At 41.9% G+C, this 14,976-nt stretch overlaps 1 protein-coding gene across 1 annotated transcript in view; it reads right to left on the reverse strand.

Moving 5' to 3' along the window:
* The window catches only part of NLRC4 (NLR family CARD domain containing 4), a 33,492-nt gene extending 22,368 nt beyond the window's left edge, over positions 1-11,124 (reverse strand). The window contains exons 1-2 of the mRNA XM_079792147.1: positions 10,917-11,124; positions 2,994-3,119 (exon numbers count right to left, since the gene is read on the reverse strand). Of these exons, the coding sequence (XP_079648273.1) occupies position 2,994 (1 nt within the window). The 5' untranslated portion in view covers positions 2,995-3,119; positions 10,917-11,124. The remainder of the gene's footprint in view (positions 1-2,993; positions 3,120-10,916) is intronic.
* Between the last annotated feature and the right edge of the window lie 3,852 nt (positions 11,125-14,976).

The raw sequence follows: 14,976 nt of genomic DNA on the forward strand, positions 1-14,976 counted from the left end.
TGGTCCCCAGTGAAATCACAGTGGGCATTAGAGGAAGGAGACTGGCCTAGGTAGGGTCTGCCACTTGCTACTCCCTGTGGAACCTTGCCAAGTTGCTAAACCGCTCTGAGCCTGTTTCAGTGCTGTGCTGCTAAACGCTGAACACCCTGGCTCTCTGGGGGTAAAGGCCCTAATCCGTAGCACTTACCAATCTCCCTGTTATAAATACCCACCATGGTTGATTTCAAGATAATAATGTATGTTAACTGGGTAACAAAAGTTCTGAAAATTCAGCAACAAGGTCTCACAAAACAGTAAGAACCAGCTCCAGTGCACCCACTAGTTCCTTATCTGTACAATGGTGTTGAGAACAGTGTTTAGCTTTCGAAGGTGTTATGAGAATTCATGTATAGTATCTTATACAAAGTGATAGCTCAATATATGTTAGCCACTATTTTTAGGCATGATCCAGCTGTTATCGCTCAAAGGAGTAGCATTTCTTATCTGCCAAAGATTTTGGTCTTTGCTGAAGTGTATCACTGAAGAATAGTTGTCTGTCTCCAGGATAAGCCCTCTGACCTCTAGAAGTCCCCGGGGAAGCTATGCCATTTCTGTCAAATGCAGACCACGCTGCACCCAGGCAGTCCATGACAGCTCGGTGAAATGTCTCCCTGGTTTTTTACTCTTAGGCACTATCTGCGCCAGTTTTCTTCCTGGGCGAGGCTGCTCCTGGTTTTCAAATCTTCATGGATTCATCCAAGTAGATAGGATCCTCCCGAAGGACCTGTGGCTTCTCTGGTCTAAGATGCACCATCAGGCACTCCGACCCCGAGGATCCCACCCCAACTTGCCTTTCTCTCTGTCACAAATCTCTGCTACTAACCTCAGCTGGGATGTTACCACATCCTTGTCTATATGTCCTGTTTGCCAGTCTCATCTGTTCTCTGGCTTCTACATTCTCTGTATGGAAATGACCTCTAAGTCTGAATCTAGTCGCAATCTTCATTTTACAGCTGAAGAAATGTTGCCGCAGAAAGGCCTAGAGTCTTCCACAAGGTTACAAGACTAGTCTTTTGGGTTTTGTGTGTGTGTGTGTGTTTTGTTTTGTTTTAAATATATATATATTTTTTTATTGATTTCAGAGAGGAAAGAAGAGAAAGAGAGAGAGAAACATCAATGATGAGAGAGAATTTTGGATCGGCTGCCTTCTGCACACCCCACACTGGGGATCGAGCCCACAACCTGGGCATGTGCCCTGGCCAGGAATCAAACCCATGACCTCCTGGTTCATAGGTCGATGCTCAACCACTGAGCCATGCCACTGGGCAAGACTAGTCTTTTGGATGCTACCTTTCTTCAGCTGTAAAATTAAGACACTGACTTTATTAAAAAGTCTTGTGAAAAAGACTGAATAAAGTCACATACATTAAAATGTTTTAAAATTTGAAAAGTATACTGCTATATAACTATCAGATGTTCTTATTATTAACCATGGTATATGTTCCTGTGTACTACCATACCCTCTCTTATCAAGTAGTTATGTGAAAACAATGCTGCTTATTCACTCATTCTTTCATTCATTCAGTATTCATTCTTTTTTAAAAAATATATTTTATTGATTTTTTACAGAGAGGAAGGGAGAGAGATAGAGAGTTAGAAACATTGATCAACTGCCTCCTGCACACCCCCTACTGGGAATGTGCCCACAACCAAGGTACATGCCCTTGACCGGAATCGAACCTGGGACCCTTCAGTCCTCAGGCTGACACTCTATCCACTGAGCCAAACCGGTTTTGGCTCAGTATTCGTTCTTATCAGAATATCTGTTTCTAGACCAGCACGGTACAGTAGAATTTTCTACGATGATAAACATGTTCTATATTTCTGCTGTCCCATAGAGTAACCATTAGCCACATGTGGCTATTAAGCACTTGAAATGTGGCTAGTGTGCTCATGCAACTGAATTTTACATTTTATTTATTTAAATTCACATTTAAATAGACATGTGGCTAGTGACCATTGCATTGGATAGCACAGGTCTATACCCAGTAATCAAAATGGAAAGCTAATGGCGTAGCTCAGTAGTTGAGCATCAACCTATGAGCCAGGAGATCATGGTTTGATTCCTGGTCAGGGCACATGTCTGGGTTGTGGGCACAATTCCCAGTAGGAGGCATGCAGAAGGCAGCCAACTGGTGATTCTCTCATCATTGCTGTTTCTCTCTCTCCCTTCCTCTCTGAAATCCTACATAATAAAGAGGTAATATGCAAATTGACCATCACATCCTCGCACAAGATGGCCGCCCCCATGTGGTCACAAGATGGCTGGCAGCGGAGGGCAGTTGTGGGCAATCAGGCCAGCAGGGGAGTGCATTTGGGGGCAACCAGGCTGGCAGGGGAGTGGTTAGGGGATGATCAGGCTGGCAGGCAGAAGCAGTTAGGGGCAATCAGGCAGGCAGGCAGGCAGGCAAGTGGTTGGGAGCCAGCAGTCCTGGATTGTGAGAGGGATCCCAGATTGGAGAGGGTGCAGGCTGGGCTGAGGTACACCCCCCACCTAGTGCACAAATTTTGTGCACTGGGCCTCTAGTGTGTGTGTGTGTGTGTGTGTGTGTGTGTGTGTGTGTATATATATATATATATATATATATATATATATATATATATATATGAAAGAATTACATTTTGGTTGCCATGTGAAACACCATGTTTCTTTACAATGCACTTGATAGGTACAGATCTCTGCTATCTGGCTGGGAGGTTATGCTAATAGGTGATGACAGAGGACCAATATTTAAAAACACACCTGATTGCTCTGTGTAAATCCTACCCTAACTGTGTTTCTGCCTTTTATCATAGGCTGCCAGTTTATAACTGAATTCTCAAACCCACAAAAGAATATTTATGGGGAATTCCACATATAACTCATCAGGGGAAGGAATGAATTGATTTTTCACTCAATATCTATTTGGTGGCATACTATATAACCAGACAGATTTTATTCTTGGTATACTTACTTGTTCTGAATAAAAGCTTTCCACCCTTCTATAGCTCAATAGACGGTATTATTTCCAAATGAACCGTTCAAAGATAATCCCAATATTCGCTTCCTCGTTCTTTAAACTGATCCTCATTCTGTAAAACTAACAGAATCAGAAATTATCAGGCAGCAACCATAGTCACTTTTGTACTTATTCTTTCCCCCCCACCCCACACACACACACCCAATAAGGACATAATATACATAATATTCAACATCTGTTGTTTTTTCATTTACTATATATCTTGAGGTCTTTCTATATCAGTTAAGTATTAAACTGCCTCATTTTAAAAATTAAACTCATTGAGGCACATGACAGAGGTGGAAACAAATCCTGAAAAAAGTATAGGATTCTACAAATTACTTCTTAAATGCTTAAAATCTTACTCTACTTTCAGAAAATCTGAAACTGAAATTTATAGACCATACATTATGTTTTGTAGAAGATGATACAGAATTCCAATCATTCAGTGAGTCAGATAGTGTATGGAGGGCTAGAGAAAAGGAGCCATTGTTTGAGCGAGGTTTAGGAGGTGGAATGACCAGACTACATCAGACTGGATAAGAATGAGGGAGGCAGCTAAGTGTTTTGGCTTGGGTGACAAGTGGACAGTAGCTTTGTTACTAAGAAGAGAAGTCAGGAGGTGGGGCAGTTGGAGGTATCCAGTCCAGTGGCATGTTAGAAGAAAAAAAATTACAATCAAAGAACCCATACCCAGAGGAAAGACAAATCAAAATACTGTATTACCAAGTTAATATAAATATTTTTAAACTTAAAAGCAAACCGTTCAGTGTCATTAAAAAAAAAATCTTTACCCAAGGACATGCTTTTATTGATTTTAGAGAGAGGGGAAGGGTTAGGGAGAAAGAGAGAGAGTAAGAGAGAGAGAGAGGTTAGAGAGAAACATTGATCAGTTGCCTCCTGCATGCACCCTGACCAGGGATTAAACTGTAACCTGGGTATGTGTCCTGACCAGGAATCAAACCAGCAATCCTTTGGTGCACAGGATTTGATGCTCAACCAACTGAGCCACACCTGCCAGGGCCAGAGCTTCAATCTTTCAAGAAGCAAACGTTTTGGAAATTGAGTGTACAACAAAATAATGTGAGTACACATAACACTACAGAAGTGTCCACTTAAAATGGTTAAGATGGTAAATTTTATGTTACATGTATTTTATTGTTTAAAAAAATTGTTTCCCTAGCCAGTTTGGCTCAGTGGTAAGAGTGTCAGTCCATTGACTGAAGGGTTGCAGGTTCGATTTCGGTCAAGGGCACATACCTCAGTTGTAGGATGGATCCCTGACCACAGTTGGGGCGAGTGCGGGAGGCAGACAATCAATATGTTTCTCTCACATCAATATTTCTCTCTCTCTGTCTCTCCCCTTCCCTTCCACTCTCTCAAAAATCAATGGAAAAAATATCCTCAGGTGAGGATTAAAAAATTGGTAATATCTGGGTTTCTTTTATGGTCATTACTATTATTTGTTATATGATTATTATTGAAAATAATGTTATATAAAGGAAGGAAGTGTTTGAAATGATTTTATTAAATGTCAAATATGCTAGGTACACCCAGCCAAGCATACAAATAGTCATGCTTTTAAGGCCAACTTTTCATCATTGGAAAAATAAATAAGATCAAAATGAAACGTCATCTCAGATGGCTAATAGATGGGGCAACAAAGAACTGGCCCCAGTGCATCTTTTTGAGGGGCCAGAGAATCTGAACCTTTCAGAGATTAGAGAAACAAAAGCTGTCAAAGGAAGAAAGACTGTCTTCTAGGGCAGATTTTCTTTTCTTTTTTAAAAAATTTTTATTGAATTTATTGGTATGATATTGATTAATAAAATTATAAAGGTTTCAAGTGTACAATTCTCTAATATATCATCTGTATATTACATTGTGTGTTTACCACCCAAAGTCAAGTCTCCTTCCCTCTTCCAGTTACCCCAACTCTCAGCGGGTCATGAAATCACCTGAAGTGGGTTAAAATTAGTATATTATAAAAATTAAATTGAATTAAAACTATCAGAATGCACTGTATTTTTTCATGAAAATTTTGTTTTAATTGTTTATAAATCCTAGTGATGTAAGTGTATTCCTTTTTATTTTATTTTATTGCCTAAAGTTTTACATATGTCTCCTTTTCCCCCAATTGACAACCCCCCCCCCCCCGCCATTCCCACCCCAGGTAAGCCCCCACCTAAGTGTATTTCTTATTGTGAGTTGAGGTCAATAAAAGTTTGAAGGTCAGTGTTCTAGGGTAACCCCCACGGAGGGATATTTAATTCTGCTGGGAAGAAATGAGTTTTGAGTTGTTCTTGAAGGAAATCAAAGTTGGCCAGCCAGTAAAGGGGAAAGACTATTTCTAGGCAGAGGAAGCAGCGCAGGGAAGGAGCCCTGGGCAAAGAACCTGAAGACCAGGATTGGACAGCACCTGAGTGTAAGCAAGGCCTACTTTGGTGTCAGGAGTGAGTTCAAATGTCAGCTCTACCACTGACAAGTTGGGAGTCCTTGACTGATACACAGATAACACTCAGTAAATAGCAACTACTAGTTTGTTTGTTTTTCACCTTCCTTTCCACTCCCCCAGAAGAGGTGTGTCTCCACCTACCAGGCAGTGGTTCTCAACCTTTCTAATGCCACGACCCTTTAACCTTTTGCACTCGGATGTCCAGTGTGACTCGACACGGTTAGCATTAGAACAAAGGAATCGAGAAAAAAGCAAGCGAGTGCAAAGGGTTAATACAGTTCCTCATGTTGTGGTGACCCCCAACCATAAAATTATTTTCGTTGCTACTTCATAACTGTAATTTTGCTACTGTTATGAATCGTAATGTAAATATCTGTGTTTTCTGATGGTCTTAGGGCCCAGTGATGGGCAACCTTTTGAGCTTGGTGTGTCAAACTTCGTCAAAAAACTGAGCATAACTCGGGTAGTGTGTCACTTTGAGGAAAAAACTAACTCCAAGACTCTAGTCGCAAATGTTTCATCCTCAGGAGCAGCAAATGTTTCATCCTCGGCATGCGGCCGCGTGTCATCAGAAATGGCTACGCGTGTCAGTGCTGACCCGCGTGCCATAGGTTCGCCATCACTGTTAGGCGATCCTGCTAGCGGTTCTCAACCTGCTGTAGAGCCTAAGACCATCGAAAAACACAGATATTTACATTACGATTCATTAACAGTAGCAAAATTACAGTTATGAAGTAGCAACGAAAATAATTTTATGGTTGGGGGTCACCACAACATGAGGAGCTGTATTAAAGGGTCGTGGCATTAAAAAGGTTGTGAACCAAAAAAAATAAAAAAATAAAAAGGTTGTGAACCACTGAACTGGGTCAGAGTTTAAGAGAGAACAGGGAAAGAGGAAGAAGATAGAGGAAGGACCTAAGAAGTTCCTTCTATTCACTTGTGAACAGAATAAACTAATCCTAGAGTTGGCCAGGCAGTCACTTTGTCTGAAAAAATAATCAATTAAAATTGCTACATAGATCATCAGGCAGGAATGTCAGCTGATTTTGAAGATGCTAATAATTCATATTCAGTTTGGATACTGGTAGTATTCTTCCTACCCACAGAGAGAAAGTCTGTGACCAGACCAGAGAACTAACTCAAAGATAATTGGCTAATTATTCATTGCTCTTGAGAATAAAATCAACCCATAGTCTGAAGCTCAGGTAGTCCACTCGCAGTTACCCGCTGGCATAAAGGACAGGGTTGAGACGAGTTTGCTGCCCTGAATCGTGGCTATGGCTCTGAACACTTCCCCACCTCCTTAACCAAGCTGTTCAGTGAAGAATTGAATTGCATGGAGGAAGTCTTTTCCTACATTTCTACTTCGAAAAATAATATTTAGAACTACAGTAATTCTAAAAATGCACATTTTAGCCCTGGCCGGTGTGGCTCAGTTGGCTGGAGCATCATTCGGTACACTGAAAGGTGGTGGGTTCAGTTCCCAGTCAGGGCACATGTCCAAGTTGCAGGTTCAATTCTAGTCAGGGAACGTGTGGGAGGCAACCGATCAATGATTCTTACATTGATGTTTCTCTCTCTCTCTCCCTTCCTCTCTCTAAAATCAATAAAAAAAATTTTAAATGGGTATTTTATTCCAAATGTTTACATGAGCTCCCTAGAGAATTGAAGTTCCTCAGGACCATATAACCCACATCTATGGATTCATCCCAGAACTTATGGATGAAATGGGGGGAAAGTCGTATGTAATGGGAACAGAGAGGCAGCACACAGAAGTGGAAAGTATGTGTAGCTTTGACATTGCAGTAGTGAATTAAAATCCTCACTTTGCTGTTTATTAAATGGGTATCCTTCCCTTACTGACTCTTTCTTTCTTTTTAAAAAAATATATTTTTTATTTATTTCAGGGAGGAAGAGATAGGAAGAGAAATATCAATGATGAGAATCATTGATCGGCTCTCTCCTGCATGCGCCCTACTCGGGATAAGCCCACAACCTAGGCATGTGCCCTGACTGGGGATCGAACTGTGACCTCCTGGTTCATAGGTCAACACTCAAGCACTGAACCACACCGGCTGGACAAGTCTTGCTTTCTTTATCTGAAATGCTGACATGATTAATCCCCATCTCCTAGGACTGTTGTTAAGTTGAAGCCCTCCCCCTTCCCCCCTTGGGACATTACTGTATTTGGAGATGGGCCCTTTATATAGGTAATTAGGTTAAAATTAGGCTATTAGGGTGAGCCCTAAACCAATCTGACTGGAGTCCTTAACAAAACAATGAGATTTGTACACAGAGACCCAGAGATGCACACTCAAAGGAGAGACTGAGAAGGCAGACCTGCAAGCCAAGAAGAGCAGCCTCAAGAGAAACCACACCTGTGGACACTTTGATCTTGGACTTCAGAACTGTGAGAAAATAACTTTCTGTTGCCCTAGCAGCTAGGGGCCTAGCCGGTTTGGCTCAACGGATAGAGTGTCAGCCTGCGGACTGCAGGGTCCCAGGTTTGATTCTGGCCAAGGGCACATACCCGCGTTACAGGCTCCACCCCCAGTATGGGGTGTGCAGGAGGCAGCCGATCAATGGCTCTCCCTCATCATTTATGTTTCTATCTCTCTCTCCCTCTCCCTTCCTCTCTGAAATCAATTAAAAAATATTTTTAAAAAAGGAGGCAACCAATCAATGTGTTTCTCACTCTTTCCCTCTCTCTTCTACTCTTTTTTAAAAATATATATATTTTATTGATTTTTTACAGAGAGGAAGGGAGAGGGATAGTGAGTTAGAAACAACCATGAGAGAGAAACATCGATCAGCTGCCTCTTGCACACCCCCTACTGGGGGATGTGCCCGCAACCAATGTACATGCCCTTGACCGGAATCGAACCCGGGACCCTTCAGTCTGCAGGCCGACGCTCCATCCACTGAGCCAAACCGGTTAGGGCTTTCTCTTCTATTCTTGAAAATCAATGGAAAAATATCCTCGGGTGAGGATTAAAAAATAATAATAATAAAATAACTTTCTGTTGGTTAAGCCACCAGTCTATAGCATTTTGTTATGGCAGCCTGAGCAGGCAGGCTAATACAGTTAGCATTATAGAAGTGGGCTGAACCAGTAAGAAAACAATGACAGGAGACAGATTCCATCCTACTTCTGTAGACCTGAATCTTATCAGTTGACCTCCATTCACACATTTTGTATCCCTCTAAAGCAGAGTTGTCAGGACTAACCGAGATAAAGTCTGTAAAGATGCTATTAACAATAGATGTCCTGCTGAAACCGGTTTGGCTCAGTGGATAGAGCGTCGGTCTGTGGACTGGAAGGTCCCAGGTTCGATTCCGGTCAAGGGCATGTACATTGGTTGCGGGCACATCCCCCAGTAGGGGGTGTGCAGGAGGCAGCTGGTCAATGTATCTCTCTCATCCATGTTTCTAGCTCTCTATCCCTCTCCCTTCCTCTCTGTGAAAAATCAATAAAATATATTTTTTTAAAAAAACAACAATAGATGTCCTGTAACAGTGGGTTCCTTCACTTCTCTCTAGATCAGAGGTTTTCAACCTTTTTCATCTCATGGCACACATAAGCTAATTATAGTACTAACATTCTGTGGCATACCAAAAAATATATTTTATGCTGATCTGAGAAAAAATAGGTATAATTCTGATTGATTTACAAAAAAAAAGTAATTACTGCCCTTTTGGCTCCAAGGTGATTTTTTAAAAATATATATTTTTATTGATTTCAGAGAGGGAGGGAGAGATAGAAACATCAATGATGAATGAGAATCATTGACCAGCTGCCTCCTGCATGCCCCCCACTGGGGATCAAGCTTGCAAGCTGGGCATGTGCCCTTGACCGAAATCGAACCTGGGACTCCTCAGTCCAAAGGCCGACATTCTATCCACTGAGCCAAACCGGCTAGGGCTCCAAGGTGACTTTTTATTTTTTTTCCAAGGTGACTTTTTAAAAAATCAGGTACCTATACTTATTTATAAGGATGTCTAGTATCAAGAATTAACCAGCCCTGGCCTGTTAGCCCAGCCCGGGTAGCTCAGTAGGTTAGAGTGTTGTCCCAATACACCAAGATTGGGGGTTCAACCCCCAGTCAGGGCACATACAAGAATCAATCAAGGAATGCATAAGTAAATGGGACAACAAATTGATGTTTCTCTCTCTCTCTCTCTCTCTCTCTCTCTCTCTCTCTCTCTCTCTCTCTCTCCTGCAAATCAATTTTTTTAAAAAAATCAATCAGACACAACCTTATTATGTGACATGACCAATAAGATAAGATGCAACTCTATTATATGACCTATATTTATGGTTCAAGACAGGGCATTCACACACCAGATGGCTATTGTTGTGTTGTCTGTTGTCATTTTTTTATTTGACAATCTAAGGAAAAGAGGTCAGTGCCTCTGGCTAAGTTGTCAGGTACTGCATGTTTAAAATTTTTTTGAGGCACTGGTTCAAAAATCACTGTTCTAGATATCAGCTTTCTCACCAGTAATGCAGGGGACTAAATGGAATGAGTAATCCTCCCCCCAACCCCCTCCTGTCTTTTCAGCTCACCTTCTGTGATTCCAACAACTTTAGGAACAAAAGTATAAGCCCGAAAAGTATTTTCAGAGCGCTTTCCCTCACTTTGCTCCCTTCTGATTTGATTCTACATTTGCACATCAATCCCAAGGAACCTAATGAAACCCCACCAGGCCAGACTCACAGACTAACCAGCCCTAAAAGTTTCATTGCAGGCAAATCCAGTCACGCAAAACCACAGTCTTTAGTGTTAAGGCTTCTATACCCCCAGGCACAAGCTTTAAATAACTGTAAACCCAAATTGTAATATTTGGTTCCAAAACCCATTTAAAACCCCATTCTCTCTCCACATGGTACCTGGCTGAACAATCCAGTTGCCCTGTTCTTGGTGGATCACATGCTTTTAAAATAGAGATTCTTTTTATTTGCTTTCTGTTTCACAGTGTGAGGCCTGGTGTCTTGTGGATCGGAGGTCTCTGTGTTCTGTGGCTGGGGATTGTAAAGGCAAACACTGACGAGTTATCTTTTTTCTTTTCTTTCCAAAGCATAGTAAGAATGGTTTGGAAACAAGAACTACTGTGCAAAAGGGGAAGATGAGTGTAAGTAGAAGTAGCCAAAAAGAAGTGAAACTTGAGACTTAAAGATGCAAAAGCTAGAAATGTACATTAGGAAAGGAATTATTCATTTGTTTCCTATTTGTTCATGATATGTGAATCCTATTGCTGTTGGCTTATTTATTCTATAGCTTGAAATGAAGCAAAGTGTTTTGAATATTTAATTTGCATTAATTTTTATGGGGGGGGGGGAGAGAGAGAGAGAGAGAGAGAATGAGAATGAGCTGGTTTGGTTGGTTAAAGCATATTGTTACTGAAGTCAAAGTCATGCTTACCATGTGTATCTTGGGTCCCGACAGACTTCTAGCAAATGCATACTCTCTGTCACCAGGGTCCTGGGCAAGGTTAGCACAGAGCAAATGCATCACCACTGTCAGTCAGCTCCACTGGTGATGCACAGGGCATTTCCTGAATACAAAGAGCCACAGCCTCCAATTGGAAGGCTGTGGTGACAGCTTGTGGTGACAAATTCCAGAAAGCCAGTTTACCCTAAGCTCTGAAAATGGAGAAATCTCCTGGCACTTCTCTTGAGAATGACATTCTTGCGTATTCTTTCCCCTATCATTGCACAAATGACCACAAGCTTTTTTATGTTACTTAACTTCTTATTTCAAAAAAGGCATACTGACATTAACCTATCTGACATAGAGGAATATCTAATTTTTTCCCCCAAGTAAATTTCTGCATTTTAGGGTTTCTGTGGGAATAACAGCAGTGTTTCCCAACTTGGAGGTGCACTTCCGTGAAGTGGAATCAAGGGCTGTGTTATGAGCTGGATTTTTAAAACTTTAGTAGGACCTATATGTAAATGTATAGTCACAGAGAAAAAAAATTGTAAAGATAGTTATCAAGCTCAGCCGGTGTGGCTCGGTGGTTGAGCTTCGACCTATGAACCAGGAGATCATTGTTTGATTCCCGGTAGGGGCATATGTCCAGGTTTTGGGCTCAGTCCCTGGTATGGGGCATGCAGGAGGCAGGCAGCCTATTGATGATTCTCTTGCATCATTGATGTTTCCATCTCTCTCTCCCTCTCCCTTCCTCCCTGAAATCAATCATATATCCTATATAATAAAAGGCTAATATGCAAGTTGACCGAACGGTGGAACGACCAGTCATTATGACCCACACTGACCACCAGGGGGCAGACGCTCAATGCAGGAGCTACCCCCTGGTGGTCAATGCGCTCCCACAGGGGGAGCACCACTCAGCCAGAAGCCAGGCTCACAGCTGGCAAGCGCAGCGGCAGTGGCAGGAGCCTCTCCCACCTCTGCAGCAGCACTAAGGATGTCCAACTGCTGGCTCCCTGCAGGGAGCGGGCCTAAGCCATCAATCGAACATTCCCCAAGGGCTCCCGAACTGCAAGAGGGCACAGGCCAGGCTGAGGGACCCCCCACAAGTGCACGGATTTTGTGCACCAGGCCTCTAGAATATATAGATAGATAGATAGGTAGATAGATAGATAGATAGATAGATATGCATATATGTGTATATATAAAAAAGATAGTTACCAAATTATTAACAATGCTTATCTCTTGGGGGCAGGATTATGGCAATTTTGTTTTCTTCTTTTGCTTATCTGTATATTCTAATTTCCTTTTCAAAACAAGTATCACTTTTTTTTTTATAAGAGAACATTTATTTATACAATTACAGAGGTAGAAGAAATAATTTGTAGAAGTGGGCTGAGGAAATGAGTTATGGAGGCAAAGGAAGGGCCCTCGGAGCTTGGGAGTGAGGATGGCAATGGTGATGTTGTGGTGAAGGAGGAAAAGGAGGGGGAGGGGGAGGGGGAGGGGGAGGGGAGGGGAGGGGGAAGGAAAGGGAAAGGGAAAGCACAACTATCACTTTTGTAATAACAAATGATGTAATACAGGATAAAAGGGGAAATGTGGAAATGTGGTTGTAGTGGGCCACCCAAATATAACAGGTCTTAATCCCTAGAACCTGTAAATGTCCTGTCTTTGTAGATGTGGTTAAATGAAGGATCTTGAGATGGGGACACAATTCTGGATCATCTGGGTGAGCCCTAAATGCAATTACAAGTATCCGGCAATTCTGAACTTTTGTTGTACAAACTGCCTGTTAAAGTTTTTTGTCTCTTCTCTTATAAATCAATGTTATTGAATGATAGTTTATACACATGAAAATATACCCATTTGAAGTGTACAGTTGGATGAGTTTTGATAAAGGCTACCCCAACCATCATACAGAAGGCTTCCGTGGCCCTAAAACATCCCCTCAAACCTATGTGCAGGCAGTTTCCCTGCCCACCAGCTGTGGTCGAAGACAATCACCAATCTGCTTTTTGTCACTGTAGATTACAATGTCTCTTGTTTCAAATTTCTTATGAATGGAATCATAGAGTATATATTCTTTGTGTCTGTTTCTATCATAACTTACCATAAGGTTTTTTATATTCATCCATATTCTTGTATAGGTCATTAATTAATTTCTTTTTATTGTTGAGTACTATCCCAATCATATGTATCACATATATCACTATATACTAGTGATATATATATGTATCACAATTTATTTTTATTCATTAATATGTTACTTTATGTTTGGGTTGTTTCTATTTTTTATCTATCTATCTATCTATCTATCTATCATCTATCTATCTATCTATCTAATCCTCACCCAAGGATATTTTTCCATTGGTTTTTAGAGAGAGTGGGAAAGAGAAGGAAAGGCAGAGAGAAATATCCATGTGAGAGAAACACAGTGATTGGTTGCCTCCTGCACATGCCTTGACCAGGGCCCAGGCTGGGGAGGAGCCTGCAACCAGGAACATGCCCTTGACCAGAATCGAACCTGGGACCCTTCTGTCCACAGGTTGACGCTCTATCCACTGAGACAAACCCGCTAGGGCTGTTTCTAGTTTTTAGCTGTTATGAATAAAGCTGCTATAAACATTTATTTTTGTAGACATCGGTTTTTATTAGGTAAACTAGAGGCCCAGTGCATGAAAATTCATGCACTGGAGTGGGGGTACCTTAGCCCGGCTTGCCCCCTCTCTCAGTCCAGGAGCCCTCAGGGGCAGGAGGCGACCCGGTGATCAGGGGAAGGCAACACCCCATCACATCTCTGCTGCTGCCACTGCCAGCAACACAAGCCTCGGCCAGCCCTGGTTACCTGAGCCTCCAGTGGCCCTGGGTGGCTGGGCAGCCACCATCCGAGGCTTGCCTGCACCTCAGGCCAGCCCTGGGCATCTGGGCAGCTGCTATCTGAGGCTTACCTGCGCCTCGGGCTGGCCCTCGGCGGCTGGGGAGCTAAGGGGACTGGGGGACTCTGGAGGCAGGTGCGTGAAGTGGCCGGGCCTGCCTGGGGGTGGGCCTGACCTGAGCATGCACCTGCCGCCCCTGCGGAGCTGAGGGGACTGGGCATTGCCATCTTGTGGCTGTGGGCGCCGCCATCTTTGAGGGCGTGACAGTCAATTAGCATATTCCCTCCTTATTGGCTGTGGGTGCCGCCATCTTTGATGGCGTGATGGTCAATTAGCATATTCCCTCTTTATTATATAGGATACTTGGGATCAGAATTGATGGGTTAAATGATAAGTAAATGTTTAACTTTATAACAAACTATCAAATTGTTGTCTTTGTGTATTAGAGTTCTAGGTGTTCCACATCCTTGATAAGAGCTTGATATTATCAGTTTTTTAAATAAACTTTCTTAGAACAGTTTCAAATTTTTTAAAATTGTCATAATACAGAGTTCTCATGTACACTTGCACCTACTTCTCCTATTATTAATATGGTAAATTTATCAGTTTTTAAAATGTAGTTATTCAAAGGAGTCTGTAGTGGTATCTTATTGTGGTTATAATTTCTATTTCCATGTGACTAATGACGTTGGGCACCATAAGGTGCTGATTGGTCTAATGAGTATCTTTTGTGAAATATCTATTCAAAATCTTTTGTTCATGTTATAATGGCAATGAGATATAAGAATTCTTAGGGACCAATTGTTTGTCAGATAGATGGATTGTGAATGTTTTCTCAGTTTGTGGTTTGTCTTTTCTTTCTCTTTTTTTCAAATATATTTCTTTATTGATTTCAGAGAGGAAGGAAGAGGGAGAGCTAGAAACATTAATGATGACAAAGAATCATTGATCGGCTTCCTCTTGCATGCCCCCAACTGGGGATTGAACCCGAAACCCAGGCTTGTGCCCTTGGCCAGAATAGAACCTGGGACTCTTCAGTCCGCAGGCTGACGCTCTATCCACTGAGCCAAACTGGCTAGGGTTGTCTTTTCATTGACTTAATGTCTTCAACAGCTTTTAAATTTTATGAATTTATTTATTTCACCTATGATTTGTACTTGTATCATATT

Source organism: Cnephaeus nilssonii, assembly GCF_951640355.1.
Source record: "Cnephaeus nilssonii genome assembly, chromosome: 15".
NCBI classification, from domain to species: Eukaryota; Metazoa; Chordata; class Mammalia; order Chiroptera; family Vespertilionidae; genus Cnephaeus; species Cnephaeus nilssonii.